Source organism: Xiphias gladius, chromosome 10, assembly GCF_016859285.1.
Source record: "Xiphias gladius isolate SHS-SW01 ecotype Sanya breed wild chromosome 10, ASM1685928v1, whole genome shotgun sequence".
NCBI classification, from domain to species: domain Eukaryota; kingdom Metazoa; phylum Chordata; class Actinopteri; order Istiophoriformes; family Xiphiidae; genus Xiphias; species Xiphias gladius.
In genome coordinates this window covers 4,427,976-4,450,150 of record NC_053409.1, presented here as the reverse complement: position 1 = coordinate 4,450,150, position 22,175 = coordinate 4,427,976, and the positions used below count along the sequence as shown (strand labels likewise).

The 22,175-nt window shown below is 39.9% G+C and overlaps 1 protein-coding gene across 4 annotated transcripts in view; it reads left to right on the top strand.

Moving 5' to 3' along the window:
* The first annotated feature begins 1,421 nt into the window (after positions 1–1,421).
* Positions 1,422–22,175, top strand: part of rin3 (Ras and Rab interactor 3) — a 25,082-nt gene continuing 4,328 nt past the window's right edge. The window contains exons 1-11 of one of the 4 annotated variants that reach the window (XM_040137124.1): positions 1,422–1,923; positions 5,328–5,919; positions 11,053–11,164; positions 11,310–11,382; positions 13,133–13,224; positions 13,782–14,859; positions 17,773–17,953; positions 18,100–18,271; positions 19,163–19,284; positions 19,479–19,665; positions 22,169–22,175. The exon at positions 22,169–22,175 is cut by the window's right edge and continues 125 nt beyond it. In XM_040137124.1, coding sequence (XP_039993058.1) covers positions 1,892–1,923; positions 5,328–5,919; positions 11,053–11,164; positions 11,310–11,382; positions 13,133–13,224; positions 13,782–14,859; positions 17,773–17,953; positions 18,100–18,271; positions 19,163–19,284; positions 19,479–19,665; positions 22,169–22,175 — 2,648 coding nt within the window. In that variant the 5' untranslated portion in view covers positions 1,422–1,891. Of the gene's footprint in view, positions 1,924–5,327; positions 5,920–8,523; positions 9,553–11,052; positions 11,165–11,309; positions 11,383–13,132; positions 13,225–13,781; positions 14,860–17,772; positions 17,954–18,099; positions 18,272–19,162; positions 19,285–19,478; positions 19,666–22,168 lie in introns of those variants that run through there. The other 3 variants (XM_040137126.1, XM_040137125.1, XM_040137127.1) reach the window with 3 other exon arrangements.

Sequence of the window (22,175 nt, the reverse complement as noted above, 5' to 3'; positions counted from 1 at the left end):
TCTTTCAGCTCCAGCCAGTCTGGCCATTCTTCTCTGACCTCTCTCATTAACAAGGCATTTCCATTTGCAGAACTGCCACTTACTGGATGTTTTAGTTTTTTTCACACCATTCTGGGTAAACTCTATAGACTGTTGTGCATGAAAATTCCAGGAGATCTGCAGTTTCAAAAATACTCAAACTAGCCTGTTGGGCACCAACAATCATGCCAGTTTCAGCTTTCATGTTTTCGGTCAGGCTTTTGTCGCGTCAGATTTATTTTGGCTGCATCACTATACCTACACTGGTACTGTGATGTAGCCTCAATGAGCATTTCTGTGCAAAGATATGACCACAGTGATATTTTGATGATGCAAGTTTCCTCCTGATGGTATGGTTAGTGATGAAACAGTGCCATGACCATGTTTTGTTGTGTGTAAGAGGGTTTGTTGTTCTATTCCAGGCTACCCCAAAGGCTACCACTACTCTAACTACAGTCTGTAATGCTCTGTACCATAGTTCCCTCTAGTGGTTTGCTTGCCTGAAAACACATAAATCGCCACATTTGGCTGAGCATAGACACTGGTCTACTGAGTCAAAACATGTATTACCACTGATATTTGCACAGGAAGCAGCTGCACTGTCACCATGCTTGGCTGCATGGCTGTGTACTGTATGTGTGTGTCTTTGACCACAGATGCATGCCCATGCACCTTTACATCTTTAGTTTTTACAGAAAACCTGAGAGCTCTTGGACCTAGATCAAGGCAGACATTGGGAACTGTAAAAAATGTGTGGTGAATTTGCCAAAATTGTAATATAAATTCACCAAAAGGAGAGAGTGGTCTTTAGACCATGCTACTGTAAACTGTGTAAGGATTTAACAGTCATAAGTTTCTGATTAACACCAATATTTATTGCCAGTATCAAATTTTGCCTACAGTTTTGACTATTTTAAATCCCCCATATTTACAAGTATTTAGTCTTCCTGATTTTGATCCCTCTCATGGTGTAAAAGTCTCTGAACATATGTAAACACTTTCCACTGATAGGGACACACACACTATCAATCCAATCATAACAGTAATCTACTGGTATCTGGCAAAAAATAATCCCCAGTGATAACAGAGAAAAAGGACTATAAATGAGAGAAGAGATAAGCAACGGACAGGGGGTGGGGAAGACAAAAACCAAAAGCAGTGAGTCATTATTGTCAATGTAAAAGAGGGAAGTGAGATGAGTCAGGAAGTGAAGAGGAAAAATGGAGGGGGGTCAAAAAGAGAAAAGCTTGCAGGAAACATGAAGTTGTACATTCCAAAGCTTGAACGTGGCAGCATCTGGAAAACTTTAAAAGTAGAGGGGAGGGGAGAAGGAGGCAGAGGAGGAGCGAACAAGAGCAACTTGTGAATATTAAGGCCATACGGGATATCAACAGGGTCCTATATCTGAGACATTTTGAGAATTAATGGTGTGTGTAACCCTGTTTGAAAATGCAAAAAAATAGCAAAAATTAGAAGATTTGATCAAATCATTTGGTTTAATAGTTAACTTCACTGCTCAAAAAAGAGTAACACTATTAGGATTAGACCATCTATTTTAGAATAAGAAAGTATTACAGCATGAGACAGAAGTACTAAGACCGTATGTCGTAGACAAAAAAAGACAGAGATTAGGGGAAGTCTGACCAGAGTGCTCTGCTTCTTCCTGCCTAAAGATCAGCTCAGGAAGTCCTGGCCGAAAACAGAGGGGAGGGCTGAGACAGAGAAACATTTTTTCCCTTTGCGTTTTAGTTTTTCCTTAGACAGTCCTGCTCCAATAAACAGGACGAAGAAAAAGGGGGGCCGAGAGGAGGCGGGGTTTCCGATGGAGTTGAGAGAGTGACAGAGAGCAGTTGAACACTCAATCTCTGGAAATATGATGGAAGCCAGCGTTTCCCAGGACACTGGGTGAGTTTGTGAAGGGTCTATGACAATGTAGTTGAGTGAAAATACAGTGTAGGAAATGTATTCTGTCGAGGCATGAGGACGTTGTACTGTCATGGAGGAGAGGAGGAGTTGGGGGTCGAAAGTCAGACAGCCAGGAAAAACAGATGTGATGACTCACTGACTAATATATAGGTCACTGGCTTCTCAGGGTTTTTGAAATATCCTTATTTCATGTTGTGTCTACAAATCATTTTTCTAATACATGAAATACAAGAGAAAATACACTAATATATTTTCAGTATGTAACAGAAATGCTGATACTTTGTGTTTGTTTGGTCCCACTTGTATGGAAGAGAGCCAGTGGTTGAAAGCTGCCACTAAGCACTTGAAAAAGACAGATCTGACTGCTGGTTGAAGTGGAGCTAATTTGAACTATTTTAGATATTGTGGGGTAGTTTATTTTACAACAAAGCATCATATTTTACAAGATCTTCATTTAATTTGTATCTGATTGTATCTAATCTGTATGTAATCTTAATCTGTAACTAATAACTAAAGATAACAAATATATGTAGTGGAGTTAAGAAAAGCCAAGTCAATTTTATTAACACATAGTGCCAAATCATAACAGAAGTTATCTCAGGGCACATTTCATAAAGAGCAGGTGTAGACTGCACTTTTTATCATATTTTTTACACAGTACAACATTCCCCCCTGACAAAGCACTAAAAGTAAAAACAATAATATTTAGTGGTAACTATCCATACAGATAGTGTTGGTTTTATTTGTTCAGGTACTAAGACATTTGTCCCTGAAATTTCTGCCACCGACCCAAAACAATGGAGGTCAATGAAATTAGTTTGTGCTGCTCAAGGCACTGAAAAAATACATTTTAACAAGTTAAAAAGCAGTAACTCTTTCACGAAAACAGTGTTCCTGTTACTCTGAATAATCTAAACACAGTTTTCAAAGGGATTACTTAACTATAAAGTAGTATAAAGTCCAATTAAAACTTTGAGGTCTGTGAATTATGCTAAGAACAGAGACTGTGTATTGGGGTGGAGGCAGTAATAGAAGAGTTGGATATTTCAAAAATGGGGCAAACTATCTCATGACCAGCTATCACTAAAGAAATGAGAGAAAATATGTTAGTTAGTTAGTTAGTTAGTTAGTTAGTTAGTTTTGTTTTGTTTTTGGATGAACTGACCCTTTGGTACCTCTGAAAGAACTATGATCAATTTAAAAGCAAACTGTTGATACGGGTTCACATAGCTTATGGTAACAAGACAGTAAAAATTCAAGCCAAAATTTATTGCGTATTTACTTCACTGTCCTTTTATATCAGTGATTAGCTGCTGGCTATTGAGGCCAAAAATGGATCATGGGATTGACAGTTGTAGTTTCCCACAATAAAGGAGTTTTTTTTTCTCTTGCTCAAACACAAAGCTCAGTTATAAGTATAAAGAAGAAGCTGAAAGGGCACAAGCGGCATACTACATCCTTCTGCTTGTGATGCAACACAAAGTTGCAAAGTTTGAAACACAAATTTGCAAAGTATATACTGCAGTTTGTATTAGCTAGCTAACTTAAGGTTGCATAGGGAGAAGTAAGTACCCTGACCACCACTGGAAGCCACTGTAATAAAGTTAAAATTGGACTGATGTGGCCACATTGTTTTCTCATTAAAAGCCTATACTTTGTACCAACTGCAAACACAGCATTTCAACTGACACAAAAGTAAAGTGAGATAATATCAACATGCTATAGTATTTAATGCAGTACTGGTTCCACCTCAGTTGAAATTGCTTAGAGATCAAACAGACTGTGCTGTCATATCGCTGACCTATTTAAAGTAAAACCGACAGACCACAAAAGGGATGTTTCTCTGCCATCTGAAGGCAAAGTAGAGTTAGCTGGTTTCTAGCTGTAGCTTGACTTGTACTGCAGCAAATGATGTCAAATTATCAGGATTGTAGCTACTATCTCCTGCCAATATTGTTATCATTCAAAAATAAGACTCCCTTTTCCTAATCCCACATAACCACACTGCTTCCTCTCACGATGATGATGTAGCACTTGACACTCCTCTCCCTTCCTGGTGTTAGCTAATTGTTTTTCAGAGCAAAAGAGGGACAAGAGAGAAAAACAGCCACTAGCCTAGCTAGGCTACCATCTAATATGCATTTTGACCAATTAAAGAATAAAAATAAGGATAGTCTGTATCTTTCTTATTGTTAAATCCCATTAAAAGATCAATACCAATAATGAATTGATCCTACTAACAAATATTGTGCGTGTATCTAGATATATTTTATTTCTTTTTGCAATAAAGCTCCATTGTTGTCAAACACTATTATAAAAACACATTAATGACCAACACTGTTGTACTGGGTGATGTAGTTTATTTTTAATCAAGCCCACACACACTAGCTACTTTGTATTAATCCAAGGCTGAAAACAGTCCCCAACAAATATTCTATCTATTTTACTAATTTTAGTTAAATGCTAAAGAGCTGTTTTAGGAATTCCATAGCCTTTTTAAAAATGAAATTACGTATGTATGACCCAATTTGGAAGCTGCCTTAATTAAATGTGTAATTAACTATGTGTAATGTGAAATGTGTTGCTTGTAATGAAGAACCCACAGAGAATTATCCTCAACTCTGCAGGTCTCCTCAGCTATACAGATCTTTTTATCGTCTTTCAGCTCATTTTCTTCGTTTTACCCACCACTTTCATCAGTGTCGCTGCAGGCAGCAGTAGGCAGCTGTTTTCTGTGACTTGTCACTGCAGCTCCAGAGAACAGACAAATAGAGTTAAAGAATAGCTGCTAGCTTTTTGTTAGCATGTTCGCCATAACAACTTTAAAAGACGGCAGTAGGTCAGTGTTGTGTTCACAGCTTTTTCTGCTGCCCCTAAGTGATTTTAAAAAAATTAAGTAATGCAGCTTTAAAGATTTATATCTTCAATATGAACTAATGGGGCAGAGAGCCACAGACAAGGTAGGGAACTTGGGAAGTATTAAGAGAAGAACTAACACTTAGTTTTGGTCTTTTCACGGAATTACTTGACAACAAGAAAATATAGACTAACACCAGTATATATCAAATTTTAAGCAGTCATAAGCCATAAATCAACCTCTCTTTTAGTGCAAAAATATCGAGCAGATTGACTAAAGAAAACTGGTCACTGTTAATCTTCTCAGCAAAAGTTTCAATTATTCACAGTGATGAAACAGATTATGTGTCACAAACTTCATCCAGTACACAAGGTAAACTTAAACTCTAGCCAATGTTTCTGCACTCACAGAAAATGAGTCTGGTGACCAGATGCTTGTTTCTGGAGCAAACTGAAGCTGAGAAGAGATATAAACAAGTCCTCTGCATGTGTCCATCCCTGACCTTTAGCCTTTCTTTTCTTTACAGCCATACAAGCCCTCTGACAGGAGCAGACAATACTCCATCCATCCCCTCATCTTCTCCCCTCTCTCCACCTTCCCTGCTGTCGCACCTTCCAGCCCGCCCATGTCGACCCAAACCACTTCCTCCTACAGTAAGGTCCCAGCTCCCCTCTCGACCTCCTCTACCTCCATCCACTCCTCCATCCCTCCCTCCTCCTCTCCCTCCTGTCTGTAAACCTCCTCCCCCTGTCTCTTCCAACCCTCCTCCTCTCTCTGTTCCTCCCCCTCTCTCCTCCAACCAAACTCCCCCATCTCTCCCACCTCCTCTCTCCCCTACTCCAGTCTCTCCTTCTCCCCTGCTTTCTCTCCAGTCAACTGTCTCCTTTGATCTTACTCCCTCTTTTACTCCTTGTCCTCCTCCTCTTCCATTATCTCCTACAGTCTCATCCTCCTCCTCCTCACCCCCCCTCCCATCTTCCCCTGTCATCCCACCATTATCTCCAAGTCCTCCATTGCTGAGTCTTATAGATCGCCTGGTTGGGAGCACCTCGGTATGGCAGCCTAAAGGACTCAGCCAAGACCAAACTACTAGTATAATAGAGAAAGAGTTGGCTGGGGTGAGACACACACACATGTACACACTTCAAATCTTTGAATTAGAGTTTAAAGTAATATGTCTCTGGAAAAAAAAAAAAATCAGTTTTGGATGTCTGATGTTTATTTTACGTTTCCATAAATCCCTAATAATCTCTGTGAAAGTTTCCTGGAAATGACAATGTAATTTGCAACTAATTATAGGGAAAATACAGACAACTCTTAAACATCTATTTAAGTTTAGTAGTTGAGTTTATAAGCAATTTCCCTAATAGAGCTGATCCATTTAAACGAATAGTTGTGGAGAACCCATTACTTGCTTTCTTTCTGAGACTTAGATGAGAAGATTAATACCAGTTTCCTGACTATCAAACAATGTCAAACAATGTCTACACAGTCTACACATTGAGTTTAGGTCACCTGCATTTTGGCAGCACTCAGAGCCCCACATACAAACATTGTAGGCACGTTAAACGGAATAAAACAGACTTCAAGTGTAAAAATTGTAACTCATTTGTTTAAACCATACACAAATGCAACAATTTGTGACCACTCCAGAAACAGATTAAGGTCTGGGGGGACTGTCTCAGCCCCGCAGGACAGCATCAAAAGCTCTGATTGAAACATGTTCAAAGAGGCAGCTTCCTATAAGGACAGTATTGATCTGGAGGAATACACAGAAACTGTGACAGTCTACATCAGTAAGTGTACTGAAGATGTCACAGTCACTAAAACCATCACCTCAAAGGCAAACCAGAAGCCATGGCTGACAGCTGAGGTTCAAACATTGCTGAGCATCTGAGAAACTGCATTCAGATCTGGGGAGAAGGCAGCTCTCAAAGCAGCAAGAACTAAAATGTCACAGAGAATCAGCAGCCACTTTATTGACAGCGGAGACACGTGCCACTTATGGAAGGGCATCCAGGCCATTGCAGACTATGAAGCCGTACCACAGAGTTGTGACAGTGATGCCTCTCTTCCAGATGTGCTTTACAACTTCTGTGCACGATTTGCCAGGCTGAACAATGTGTGCAGGCCACAGGTCATCCCTCCTCAGTTGACCAGGTTCTGCATGTGACTGCAGACATTGTGAGGAAGACCCTCTCCAGAGTCAAACCTCACAAAGCCGCAGGACAAGACAGAATCCTGGGTCAGGCCATCACAGCCTCCATTGGACAGTTGGCAAATGTCCTTACAGACATCTTCAATATCTTGCTAGCCCAAGCAGCCATACCCTGCTTCAAGTCAACCACCATCATCCCAGTGCCTAAGAAGTCTCCCGTGTATTGTCTGAATGATTACCACCCTGTAGCACTCAAACCTACATGAAGTGCTTCGAGAGGCTGATCCTGCAGCATATTAAGTACAGCCTCCCCATGACACTCAACCCCTTGAGTTTGTTTACCCCTCCAACCACTCCACTGGATGCTGTAACATCTGGCACACTGAAGCTGAGCCAGCTAGGCCTCAGCAACTCCCTCTGCAACTGGGTCCTTGACTTCCTTACTGGTAGGCCACAGACAATCCAGATTGGCAGCTACATCTCCAGCACCACCACACTGAACACCGGCACTCCCCAGGGCTGTGTGCTCAGCCCACTCCTGTTCATGCTGCTGAATATACAACTGCACTGCATCATCCAGCTCCAGTTTTTGAATGACATAAAAGTGGTGGGCCTCATCAGCAACAATTATCAAACAGCTTACAGAGAAGAGGTGGACCTACTAGCAGAGTGGTGTAGGACATACAATGTTTTCCGAAACACAGAGAAAACAAAGGTGATTATCATCATCTTCAGAAAGAAGCATGCTGAACACAGACCGCTGACCATCAATGGCACTGCTGTGGAGAGGGTCAGCAGTTCCTGGGAGTGTAGATCACAGAAGACCTGTCCCAGATCTGTGTCATGTGACAGCACTCTCCAAGAAAGCACAGCAGTGTCTCCATTTGCTTCATCAACTGGATAAGGTGAGCCTCCCTTTACCATTTCTCACCATGTGCTACAGAGGCCCCAGTGAGAACATTCTGACCACCTGCATCACTGTCTGCTATGGCAACTACAAGGTCTCTTACCGTAAGACCTTCCAACAGAGAGTGAAAACAGCAGAAAAGATCATCGGTACTCCTCTTCCCTCCATACAACATATCTATGAAGCACAGTACCCCCGCAAGGTTCTCAGATTCATGACAGACCCCACCCACCCCAGCCACAGCCTCTTCACACTCCTACCATACAGCAGGAGGTACTGGAGCATCAGTGCCTCCTCTACCAGGCACTGCAATAGCTTCTTCCCTTAAACTGTGAGGATCCTCAACAGCTTGCACATCAAAGCCAACATCCCCTATTACCTCCCATGAATTGTAAGACCCAGGCTAATACCTAACTAATACCTCCCTATAGACAATATCATACACCTGCATCCACTACATGGACAGGAGTGGATGGCAAGATGACACCACTCTAGCGGCAGCCTGTTACAGTAGTTCCAGTTAACATTGTTTTGCTTTTACTTTGTGTTTAATTCTTTGCTTTTTCTGCCTTAATACGCTATATTTGCTCGGCATATTCACCCTAATATGGATATTGTGCTGCTGAACGGACTTTTCTTGGTTTTCCTGGTGCTTTTTTACTTTTTTTGTGCTGGAAAGCCATGCCAACAGGAATGGGGTTATTGTTTACCTCCGCTTTCAGCTGACTGTGGTTCTCCAAACCTACACTACTGCCCAGAGCAAGGCCCCAAATTCCTGATGAGTTAAGTAGAAGATGCAAGGGGGGAACAAACGGAGAGCAAGGAGGAGAAAGTATAAACCCTTTTTTTGTTCTATCATTATGGGAAATGTGAGGTCCCTAGTGAATGAAATGGACAACCTCAGTGCGCTGACTAAGACCCAGCGGAAATATCAGGAATGCAGTATTATGTGCTTTACTGAGACCATATTCCAGACTCCATCTCCACCGTCACTGGCTTTCAGACTGTACGGGCTGACAGAGACTGCAGGCAGAGCCACAAGAAGAAAGGAAGGGGGTTGATGTGCTTGTGAACAACAGGTGTTACTCCCGGACATGTTACTGTGTAAGAGTGCCACTGTCACCTGAACACTGATCTGCCATGAATGTGCATCCACATTATCTGCCAAGGTGTTCACATGCACCATTGTTGTGGCACTTCCAACACCCTAACCCCCTCGGCAGATCAGACCCACTACCTGGTGCTTCTCACTCTCATCTACAAGCCCATCGTCCAGCAGCAGCAGCAGCAGACTACATAACAGAATACATAATATTCTTTGTGGACAACACCATACCCATCAGGACAGTGTGATGTTTTCCCAACAACAATCCCTGGATCACCAGTGACCTGAAGGACCTGTTGAAAAAGATGAAGAAAGCCCTCAGGGACTCACCTGTTCCTAATTCCCTAATCAGCTCCTAGTATTTATGCTGACCCATTTCCACCCATTTTCTGCCAGACTGTTTATTGTGCTTTCCCCGCTTTAGTGTTTAGCCTTGTTAATCTGTTTCTGCCTGCCTGTTTTTGACTACCTGCCTGATTTTGGATTTTGCCTTTTTACCTGGGTTTCCTGCCACTGCCCCTCACCCTGACTTTGCCTATTGCCTTTCCCTGCATGCTTTTGTCTGCTGATCCTTAATAAAGGTGATGTGTTTTTAACAGTTACTGGTGTCTCTGAGTCATGCAATTGAGTCCTCCCTATCCTGAGCCATGATATAAGCGGGTTTAGGACTGACATTAATCAACAAACATGAAGAGATCAAGGTTTATGATATGTTGGATTAAGTATGAATATTGTTATCCAAACACTACAAATATGGCAGAACATCCACATGTACCAATCTGTTATTTTTATTTTATTGCATATCTGACACTGTCAACATAAATATTAGATATCGTTTTATCAAATACTTTGAGAAATAGGTTCAATACTTGTTATAGGTTTTATACACTTCTAAATTTTATCAGATAGATACCATCAAAATAATAAGTTATCTTTTTAATGTACAGTAGACTTATGTGCTTCTACATAACTCAATTTAATTGCTTTATTAATTGTATCTCTGCTCTCAGTTCCTGAAAGTGCGTTTTTTACTGTCATGTGATTGTATCTGGTTGTAACTTTAAAACTGTAAATTTGATCCAACTTATTTGTTCCAACAAATCATCTGAGCAGAGTTGAGCCATGTATAGTATTTGTATTTGCCTGACTGACAGGATGTCCATCATAATTATGTGTCCCAGTGAGCTCTGGTAAACCTCCACATGCTTGCAGTCTTAATGGGCACTAGGGCACTCTGTCAGCCTCTGTCGGACATTGCTGTCAGGAGGTCGGCATCACGTTTTCTAGTGTGCATGTGTGGAACGTGTCTGCATATGCTTGCCCACGATTGTAGTATGTATAGAAGCATGTGCACGCCCACTGTCTGTGTGCAAGTCCACAGCTTCCCTGGATTATGATCAAGGCTTTAATGCACAGACATGAGATTGGTATCAATCCTCTGATCTCTCTCTCGGAAAGAAAGCAAATAAGCATATATGCTAAAAGGTTGAACTATCCCTTTGAACCTAGGTAAATATTCATGTATTATTAATTCAATATAGGAAACTTTAATTCCCATGTTCAGATACTGAATTATGTGCTTGACTGTAGACACATTTTTGCATGACCTACTGGGCATTGACTACAACAGTGTCTAGATTACACACTCAATTCATTAAAAGTCTGCCAACTGAACTCAATTTTCCCTAATGATATAGTCCTTAGAATAGAATAGAATAGAATAGAATATTCCTATAAATTTACAGTTACATATAATTTTCCCTCTAGGAAATTAGAGGAAACTATGGGACCTGTAAAATAAAATGTTGCCAGATATGATCACATAATATGGGTCCAATCCATATTGGTTGAACTTTAATACAGGTTGTAGTAGTTGGTGTGTTGTTTTTGCGACTCTAAACTTCTGGTATATGATAATTTGATACAATATTTTGTTACAATTGTTTTTAATGAGGAATTTATGTTTGTTTTGTTGGATGCTGTATGTACACTAACACAGTGTACATACTTTATTCTTAAAACCTGATACAGCCTTTTACTGTATATGTTCTCCATTCTGACACTCATGCTGGCTTTTGCAGGCCTTCCTGGTTCACAGCACAGAGGACAAGGGCATAATGCTTTCAGTACGCCTACCTGATGAACAGGGGGCACCGCTCGTACACAGTCTGATGGTCAAACAACACAAGACATGTATGTGTTACACAGTAGTTCAGCTTCTGCTTCTGAGAGTTAATATTAAAGCTTCAGATAGTGGAAATGCGAAATTTGCATTCCTGAACATAGATAACATGGCAGAGCTGATATTGATTTATTCTTGAATTGTTTTGTGTCTCAGTTGTCAACTTAGATGGTTCCTCTCTGGTTTTTGATGACATCTTCAAACTGATCTCCTTCTACTGTGCCAGCAGGTAAAACATATATACACACAGGTGTACATATACATATATACTGTATATGTGCACATACATACAGTATGCACATGCAAAAAACAATATCATGTTATAGCATATGCACCCTTATAAAAACATGATCTCTGTACATAAAGTAACAAGGAAAGTAAGCCCAGCCTTTGTAATTATCTCCATTTATATATAAAGTTGTCAGATGTGAAAATATGGTCAGATCTTCATCTAAGTTACAATTATAAACAAACACAAGCTATTGTAACTAATAACACATGTATTATTGTATTGTTCTTGTCCATATTGACTAGATCACTCAAACATTCACAGTGTAGGTAGGAAAAAGTATGTGAACCCCTAGGGTAATGGCATCAAAAGATAATTGGAGCCTGGAGTTAGCAAACATAGAGTCCAATCAATGAAACAAGACTGAAGGTGTGGTTTAGAGCTACTTTGAGTTATCAAAACCACTGTAACAATTTGAGTTGGATATTCTCTAGAAGCATCTGTTGATGTGAACCATCCAAAGGCACAATGCAGAATGCTCAATTTAAAAAAAAAAAAAAAACCCAGAGTAGTAGTCCGACAGAGACTTAAAGGAATCACTGGAACTGGTTAACATTTCTCTGCATGAGTCTATCATACGCAAATTGTGGTGCATGGTTGAATGGAGCATGATGTCCCTGGCAAGACACCATGGAGGAAGCCACTGCTCTCCTCAAAAACATCATTGTGCACTTGAAGGTTGTCAAAGAACACCATGAACCTTTACAGAGCTACTGGAACAAGGTTTTACAGACTGATTAAACTAAAGTTGAATTGTTTAGAAAGAAAATGCAGCATTATGTATGGCGTGAAAAGGGCGCTACATACCAGAATGAAAACATCATACCAACAGTAAAGTACAGTGGAGGGAGTGTCATGATTTAAGGCACCTTTGCTGCCTCTGGGCCTGGACAGCTTGCCATCATCAGGAGGAAAATTAATCCCCAAGTTTATCAAGGTAATTTATGCAACAGGACAATGACCCTGAACATTGAAGTAAATCTACTAAAGAATGACTTCAAACAAAGAAAATCTGCTTTTTGGAGTGGCCCAATCAGAGCCCATACCTTAACTCAACAGAGATGCTGTGGAATGAGCTCAAGAGAGCCATTCACACCCGAAATCCTAAAATATGGCTGATCTGAAGCAGTTCCGCGAGGAAGAATAGTGCAAATTTCCTACTAAATATTGTGCAGGTCTGATCCACAGGTACTGGAAATTCTTGTTTGCGGTTATTGCTGCCAAAGAAGGTTTGACCAATTATTAAATTCAAGGGTTCACTTAGTTTTTCAATAAATACATGAAAGACTGCAACGGTTTGTGTGATATTAGCTTAAGCTCATTGCGATTGTCTATTTTTGTGACTTAAAGTAGATGAAGATCAGATCACATTCCATGAGCAGGGTAATTCCAAAGGGTCTTGCCACGATATATACACATGTATAGACACATGCGCATTAACACTCAAGTCATGCATTTACATTAAACATCTATAAATATACATATAAGTAAAATATATAAACATACATACATGTACATACACATACACATCTATACATAGAGTACATATCCACACAAATCACAAAGGAACACACATTTACATAAACATGCACACACACACAGAGCCACAAAAACAGAAAGATTGTGTAAGGTCATAATATTAAAAATCCCCGGTCACACTTAATGCTGGCTAATTGAATCCACCAATCAGGGACATCCTGACTGTCCCACTGAGGTTACCATGGGCCATTACCACGGCAAATAAGAGAGAGGAGTTGGACGTCATCTCTTCTATGGGTGCAGGTATATAAATCTACATCGTTTATGCACTGAAGTTGGGTCATGGCTGTAGCAAAGAACAGGATACAGCAATGAGAGAAGATAAAAGGAATCACATTATTAACACTACTTAGAAATGTTTAAAGGGAAATATAGAATGAAAATATATATGAATGACAGCATATACGAAAACATACAGGCATGTACACTTTGAAAAACATAGTGAATATAAAAAATATTAAGCACTGAGAGAAGCAATGTAAAATATACAACAAAAGAGAAAACAGCATTAACACAATGAATATCCAGAGTATATATATATATATATATAGTTAGGTACATAAGTATTTGGACAGTGACACAATTTTTGTCATTTTGCTTCTGTACACAACCACAATGGATTTGAAACAGAGCCATCAAGATGTGATTGAAGTGTAGACTTTCAGCTTTAATTCAAGGGGGTTTAACAAAAAATAAAGCATTAACTGTTTCCAGTTATAGCCATTTTTTTACATAGTCCCTCTTTGATCTGGTAAGTGAGTACAAAGCAACTTTTTCAACACTGACTGCATGTGTTACAGATTTCTGGACATCCGATCTGAACCAGCAGGCAAAGAACCAGGACCTGGTTTTGGATCAGAACCACAACAGTCTGTATTTGTATGTCAACCCAGTGACTGTAGAAAACAGCCCCAACACAGACCTGAACCAGTTGTCTATCTCCAAACTTGATATTGTCACCAATCAAAACATCACCGCTTCCCTGCAGAATGGAGACACCCCGCAGAAGGTTAGCCCAGAGGACAAAGATCAGACTAAGACCACACCCAACCAGGAGATTAAATACAAGCGCCCCCCACCCCGACGACCCCCCAGCCTAGGTTCAGGTTCTGGGATGGGCCTCCTCTTCTCCTCTCCCCCTTCGCTTCACACATCATCTGTGACTCCAGCAGCTGTGAGAAAAGAGGAAGGAAGGAGAGGAAGAGGGAAGGGAGAAGAGAGGAAGTCAATGTTAACATCACCTTCTCCGTTGAGGCCTCCTGTCTCCCTGCAGATCCGAGCCACTCCCCCTCTGCCTCCTGCTCCTCTTCGTCGCACCTCCTCCAGGAAAAGCACTGACCGAGAAGTAGGAGAGGAGACGGATCAAAAGAAAGGACAAATTCCAGCAAAGAAAACTGAGAAAAAGGGGGGAGGAGATAGAGGAGAGGAGAAAACAGGAAGTAAATCAGGTCTGCTGGGCGGGGAGCTTGAACAAGAGAACAGCATCCAAAATCAGGAGGAGGTTAAAAAGGACAGAGAAAAGAGAGAGAAAGAGGATGAAAATGAGGAAAAAGAGGTGAAAATGGATAAAGAGGAGGACAAACAAAAATCCAGTTCCCAGTGTCTGTCATTTGTGAAGAAACCATCCCGTCCAGTCCCTCCACCGAGGAGGAAACCATGTTCCCCATACACACCTGTGTGCCCCAACCAGGCTGGGACAGGATCAGCAAGTCAGAGTGCTGGGATGAGAGTCCCTCCTTCCTCGCCAGCGCGGCAGACAGATGTGTCGCTGTACTCGCCACAAGGGGATGCTGCGCTGGTAACCGACCCTGACTCCTGCTCTACCAGCAGCACAGAAGAAGAAGGAGAGCTGAACCAGGAACAGGAGCAAAATCACAAGTAGGTCTGGACTGGCTGGTGTTGAGAGGCAAAGTGATGGTTTAATTAACTGTTCGCTAAGGCCTGACCCCTTACCTTACTGTTGCTATACCTGTCAAGCTGTCCATTCCCGCACAGTTTAATTTACAATATTCCACATTCCAATGTGGCACAAAGTTTAAACGAATTCCCAGAAAACTGGCAAAATAAAATCAATGTGCATTTACATCCACTATCTATGCAAATGTTAGGAGTTGGTTCACTGAGATAAAGACTTGGTGGTGCTATTCTCTGGTCGAGTGCCATTAAACCATGTATTGAAGCTCTGTGGTCTACTTGAGCTTTAAACAATAGTATGTTCAGCGTTCATGTCAGGGCTGAGGGGTAAAAGGGATAAAAAAAATTTTTTTAAATGAGATTAATAAATAAATTTAAAAGTTTTGTAGCTATAAAAAAAATAACTCCACTGCATTGCTCTGCAACAATAGCAGTCACACTCATTGTAAACAGTTTTTTTTTTTTAAAAAGAACCAAAACTATAGTCTTTTTTATTTCACACTTCTCTATGTCAAAACATGGCACACTAATTACCCACAAAGCAATTCAACGGCCAACAGTTCGGTCAGAGATTTACGTGTATCACACATAGCAGTGGCTAGTGTAGCCTTGAGCAGATTACCTAAAGCAGAGATGGGGAGCAGGATAGAGGTCTGGTAAACTTACTTCTTACTAACTCAACACCCCAAGACATTTTTCAATTTCAAACATTTCACACAGGTCCCTCTGGAGCCACAAAAGACTTTATTCAACGTCTTTCACACGGAGTAATAACAGAACTGTGATTTGTAAAATCAGTTGAGCTCCCCTTTAATGGTCCTCAAGTCTGCACTTGACAGAGTCAAAAGTGCACTAGTATAATAATAATCAAATCCCAATGCTATCACAATACATTGCCTGCATTAACGATGATATCATGATAAAGATTATTCTTGAATAGGTTGCGAGACAGTTGGCTATGCATTTAATTCATGCATTACATGCATTACTTATTTGTGCGTTACATGGTACTCTCCATCTCACATCAACAAACAAACTGTATTAAACAGAACCAGTGTGGGACGAGGCACATAGTCTCAGCCTTTTTAACACATAAACAACAAACATGTACTCCAACATGTTATTTAAGATTAAAATGACTATAAACTGGAAGAATATTTAGCCAACAGAGGGCAGGTTTCCAATTAAAATATCTGTGTAGTATATGGAGGACACATCTTTCATATGAAATCAAATCAAAAAAATTCACAACGTGGTAAAAGTTTACCAGTAATATTTTACAGAAGTTTTGCCCAACCCATAATCTTGTACAAGATAAAAGCGTACATCTGGTTTTTGTGGGAAAGTCAGAAATATTAATTCCAAACAGTATTCCAAAAATAGAATATGCTTCTAAATATATATGCGGTCACTGAGCACTTTATTTGGAACACCCGTACACCTGCTTCTTCATGCAATTATCCAACCATGTGGCTGTATTCTCATCAGACATCAGAATGTGGGAAAATGGGGAAAAAATGTGATCTCAATGACTTTACTCGTAGCATGATTGTTGATGCTGTGGTGATCAGAAAAGTATCTCAGAATGCCTAACATGTCAAACTTAGAGGAGATTGGGCTACAACAGCAGAAGACCACATCAGGTTCCACTCCTGTCAGCTAAGAACAGAAGTCTGAGGCTGCAGTGGGCACAGGTCTCACCAAAACTAGATAGTTGAAGACTAAAAAAACGCAGCTTGGTCTGATGAATCTGGATTTCTGCTGAGGCACACAGATGGTAGGGTCAGAATTTGGAGTCAACAGCATGAATCCATGGACCCAACCTGCCCTGTGACAACAGTGCAGGCTGGTGGTGGTGTAATGGTGTGGAGAATGTTTTCTTGGCATACTTAGGGCCCCCTAATGCCAATTAATCATGGTTTGAATGCCACAGCCTATCTGAGCAGTGTTGCATACCATGTTCATACCTTTATGGCCACACTTTACCATCTTCTAATGGCTACTTCCGACATGATAATCCACCATTTCACAAAGAAAAAGTCATCTCAAACTGGTTTCTTGAACATGACAGTGAGTTCAGTGTACTTCAGTGGCCTCCATCGACACTAGATCTGAATCCAATAGAACACCTTTGGGATGTGGTAGAACAGGAGATTTGCAGCATGAATTTGCAGCTGACAGATGTGCAGAAATTATGTGATGAAATCATGTCCACGTGGAACAGAATCCGGAAGGAAGGTTTTCAACATCTTGTGGAATCCATGCCACGATGAACTGAAACTGTTTATAGATAGCAAAGGGAAGCCCTGCCTAATTTTAGCATGGTGTTCCTAATAGAGTGCTCTGTGAGTGTATATGAAGCATATGACCTTGATTTCTTTGGAACCCCATCTTTATAGTATGTAAAGTTAAATCAAACGCTTCTACTACATGACAGACCAGAAAGGTCACTAAATTCTCAGGCCAGAAATTCAAAGTACATTGTCAAGAACACGTAGATTAGGCTTACAAAATATCAGAACATACAAGATTGCTTGCCGTTTATGAATAACAAAGAATTTAAATCATCAGAACGTTTTGAGCTATACATAGAAATTCATCTCAAATTCATCTATGAACAATTTCCCTGCACAGAAGATCTCAGAGGAGTGAGGACTGAACCTCATAATCAAATGTTGCCACTATGTGGATCAAAGGAAATTCAGTCATGGGTCATGCTTTACAGAGTGCTTCTATATTTGAATGTTTCTAAAGGCATCACGTGTCACAAGGACACTATATCAAACACTGAAGTGGAAAGGCTTACTACTCAATGTAAGACATTGTAAAAGATGAAGAATAACTAAAGAAAAAGACTTACCATATATTTCTTTCAAGTCGCCCTGCAAAGAGCCGTAGTCCCAAGGCAGCAGTGAGGAGAACCTCCACCACCGTTATGTTGGACCGAGCCCGCTACCGCCTGTCCACCGTCCTCACTGGCCTCATCAGCCACGATCGCCGCCTCTCACAGCGCATAGTAGAGCTGGCCAGAGACCCTCTGAGCTACTTTGGTAACCTGGTAAGTAAACTTAGGGAAGAAAGATCTGTTTTGGATTTTGAGTTTGACAATCATCTGATATATTTGGTATCTCTGGATAACAACATCAACCTGAAGTCTAAAAAATACAAATGGAATCTAGTTTAGCTTTAATATTTTGTATTTAGCTAAAGGAGCACCGGGATTTCACCTTGGAGACCATGTCAAACCACTCCTCCTCCACTGAGCTGTTACAAGAGATCAGACAGATGATGACTCAACTGAAGAGTTACCTACTGCAGAGTGCAGAACTGCAAGCCATGCTGGAACCACAACATCAGTATGTACAAGACAAACTAGGTAATTTTAAAACAATGTTTTTTATGTTTTTTTTTACTGTGTTCCTCTTTTTTTTTCAGTTGAATTTAAGAATTCAACTGAAAGTGTCTCATGGAACTAGCTGTAAGGAAATTCTGTAAAACCTTTTTGTTCCTTTATATGTTTTACTTGTTTATATTGTACTACTCATCCTGTGAAATCAGCTGTATAATGTCTTCTGTGGGTGTGAAGCTTTGTCAAATCTGAGAAAATAACTGATGATGTCATAAGGGGCAATCTCAGTTTGGGTTTAGAAGCTACAAATTTATGAAAGAAAGACTGGGGCTATGGATTTTAAATATATGGGCATTTATCAGACAGGGCGATCTAATGAAAAGATACAATTGAGTTGCATTACATTAGAAATGTAGGATCCTGCATTTTTGGAGCTTTACCCAGACTAGGGACTAAAACTCTGGACATCTTGGCCACTGCTGCTTCGATTTTTATCTGTTACTTGTGAGTCCCACTATTTCACGGGAGTGAAATACTGCAATTGCTGGAGGGTCACTCTAAAGAGGACGAGAATACATTTTATTTCCCTGTTTCATTTTTATATGATGAAAATGAATAATTTAAATATTTTTAATACTGTCATAAGTACTAATTAACCATTTATAAATTCATTTTAAAATTTGTACAGTCTAATAGAATCCAATCAATTGATAATCGATGACGAACAATAAGCCTTGCAGTAGTTTCAGGTTTTGTGAGGGCTGTACAGTAGCATTCAGTCTTTGTTGAAACTGTGTAAGAGAGGTGATTCAACAATATGATCATTTTGAATAGTTCAGTTGTGGGGTTTTTTCCATTATTGTCCATTTAGCAAGACAGAAAACATCTGTTATCCTTTATGCGTGTGTGTCCATGCAGAGAGCATAGTAGAAGCTGCTCTGTGTAAGAGTGTACTGAAGCCACTAAGGGAGCAAATTTACCAGACTCTGGAGAAACTGCACACCAACGACAGCAGCCTGAAACAACTGACACAGAACCAGGTACGACTGAACATGAGCACTTTTGTAGTGGTAATACTATTAGTAGGGAATAACAAGTGAAGGTAGCTGTAAAATTATTACCAACATTACAAGTGCACTACAGCTGCAAGAGACTACACAGAGTACTATACACTACATTTATACACATACCAGTAGCAGCTGTGTTGTTGATGGTGTGTGTATTGTTATGTCAGTCTGTTGTCCTAGGAAGCACCACCACAGCATTAGGAGTAACCACTGCTGTCCCTGAGGCCTCTGCTATGGAGAAGATAAGTATCAAACTGAACAACCTCCATCTGGAATATTCTCCTCAAAAAAAGATTGAGCATCTGTTGAAGGCCTGCAAGATCATCTATGACTCCATGTCTATCAGCTGTCCAGGTCAGAACCCTAACAGTCCTTTAACCTCTGACCCCTAATGCTGTTTTAATGTCCTGGTTGAAATTATTGGCACCCCTGAATGTTAAGTACAGAATTTAGAATATCTTCAGAAATAAATGCAAATTAACCAATTTTGTATAATCAGAATATTTAATCAAATGTCCAAAGAACAACAACGAAGAAAATGCTTTCTTATAGTCAAATAAAAAATAAATTAATAAAATGTACACTTGACACAATTACTGGCACCCTTTTGATGAATTTAAAGTAGTTCCTCAAACAAAACAAAAAACAAATAAGACTCACCTTTGTTTAATTTTCAGTGTTTACATGACCTAAATTAACCAATGAATGATGGTTTTACTACATAAAAAGAGGCTGATTGTTTCCAGTTTCTTTTTCACAATGGAGAAGAAAAGAGAACTGTCTGAGAACTTCAGAAATGCTATTATCAAAAAACCTAACAATTCCAAAGGCTACAGGCCATCACCAAAGATCTTGAAATCCCTGTTTAAACAGTTCATAGTGTTATCAAGAATCATAAAATTGTTAAGATGCTTCCAGGACGTCGTAGAAAGTGGAAAGAAACGTAATGAGAGTCTGCAAAGGTTGATGCAGATTGTGGAAAAAACACAATGCAAGACATCTAAAGAGCTTCAGGCTGACCTGGAGCAATCTTGAGTGGTGGTCTCAGCCTATACCATACCCTGAATACTAAAACAAGTAGGGCTACATGGGCAAAGGCCAAGGAGGACACTGCAATTGAAAGAAAGGCACAAAAAAGGCAAGACTAATGTTTGCAAATACTTTCATAGATAAGCCACAGTCTTTCCTGGATAATGTTCTATGGACAGATGAAACCAAAGTAGAGCTCTTTTGGAATGCACTGCATCAGTTTGTTTACAAGTGAAGAAATGGAGCCCATAAGGAAAAGAACACCCTAAATAACTAAAAGATGGTGGAGGTTCTATCATGCTGTGTGGCCGCTCTGGTACTGGAGGCATTGAATGTGTCAAAGGAATGATGAAATCAGTTATTACCAAGGCATTTTAGATTTTAAACATGTAACCCAGTGTTAGAGAACTAGGTTGAATAGGAAAAGACGGACTGTTTTAAACTGGCCAGCAATGAGTCCTGACCTAAATCCCATTGTAAACCTTTGGAAAGAGCAGAAATCTGCCGTTGCAAAAAGGACCCCTGTAAACTTAAAAGAGTGGCATGAACTACCAGTAGACAGGTGCAAGAAGCTTCTGGATGGCTACAAGAAACTTTTAGAGGCTGTCATTATTGGCAAAGGTTCTGCAACCAAATATTAGTGAAGGGTGCCAATAACTGTGTCTGTGGTACATTCTGTGTTTGTATTTTTTCACTACTATGCAAGTTTTTTTTTATTTTCCTTTGTTCAGTAAACTTGGACATTTTATTAAAATGTATTGATTATACAAATTGGTTAATTTGCATTTATTTCTGAAGTTATTCTAAATTCTGTATTTAAAATTCAGGGGTGCCAATTATTTCAACCAGGACTGTTTTTTTTTTTTATCACAAAAGTTAAACAAGAAGTAAACACACCTTACCTCATACAGTATGTTTGTTGTTTCCTGCTTGCGATCAATCAATGTATTAAGAGAACTGGGTACCAGATAGAGCTTCATTCATGGTAATACATTTTACTCACTAGGCGAATACACAGAATAAGTTTGTCAGGCTTCCTCAGGTGTCCATGTTGACCCCATAGCAAGCATGAGCATTAGAGTAATTCTCTGGCAGAGATGCTAACTTCTTGATGACTCCCCTACACACATGAATAATATTAAAATAATACAACACTTTAATATTTATTAGACCCAATAGTTCAAATTGTGATAATATTACACTTGTTTCAGAAAAAAGTATTTATTATTCTAAAGCTGTTTCTTCCATGATGATTGTCTAGGAGAAATAGGGTTTTTGGGCCAGTAGGCACCACATAAACTGCAGTACCAGATGTGGCCACTGGGCCAAAGTCAGTGCTTTTCCTAGAGATTTGTGGTAGTTCCATTCCAACACGGATGTCTTAGGTTACCTAATGTTGATGTCTGAAAGCAACTGTTTCAAGAGAATCTTGGGAAATGAAGGAAAATACAATGTGCCATTATATTGCATTTGCCGCCTGTGACTGCTGGATGCTGTTTCAAGCTTTTCTTCCCTGACAACACTCAAATTCTGCGAGAGGCAATTTGTTCTTAAAATTTCTCAGCTGGTCATATTTAAAAATACTACAGACTGGAACAAAACACCAGCTATCTGCTGTTTTTAGACCCACTCCAACAATATGTGGATACCAGTATACATGTAAATACAAACTCAAATTTAAATATACACTCATTCAGCTTTTCCAACTCAAATCAAAATTTGGTTCCTCTCAGGATGTCTATAAATATATATATATTTATATATATATATAGATATATATATATATATATATTTATGTGTGTGTGCGCTCGTGTGTGTGAGTGTTTAGGGCGAGC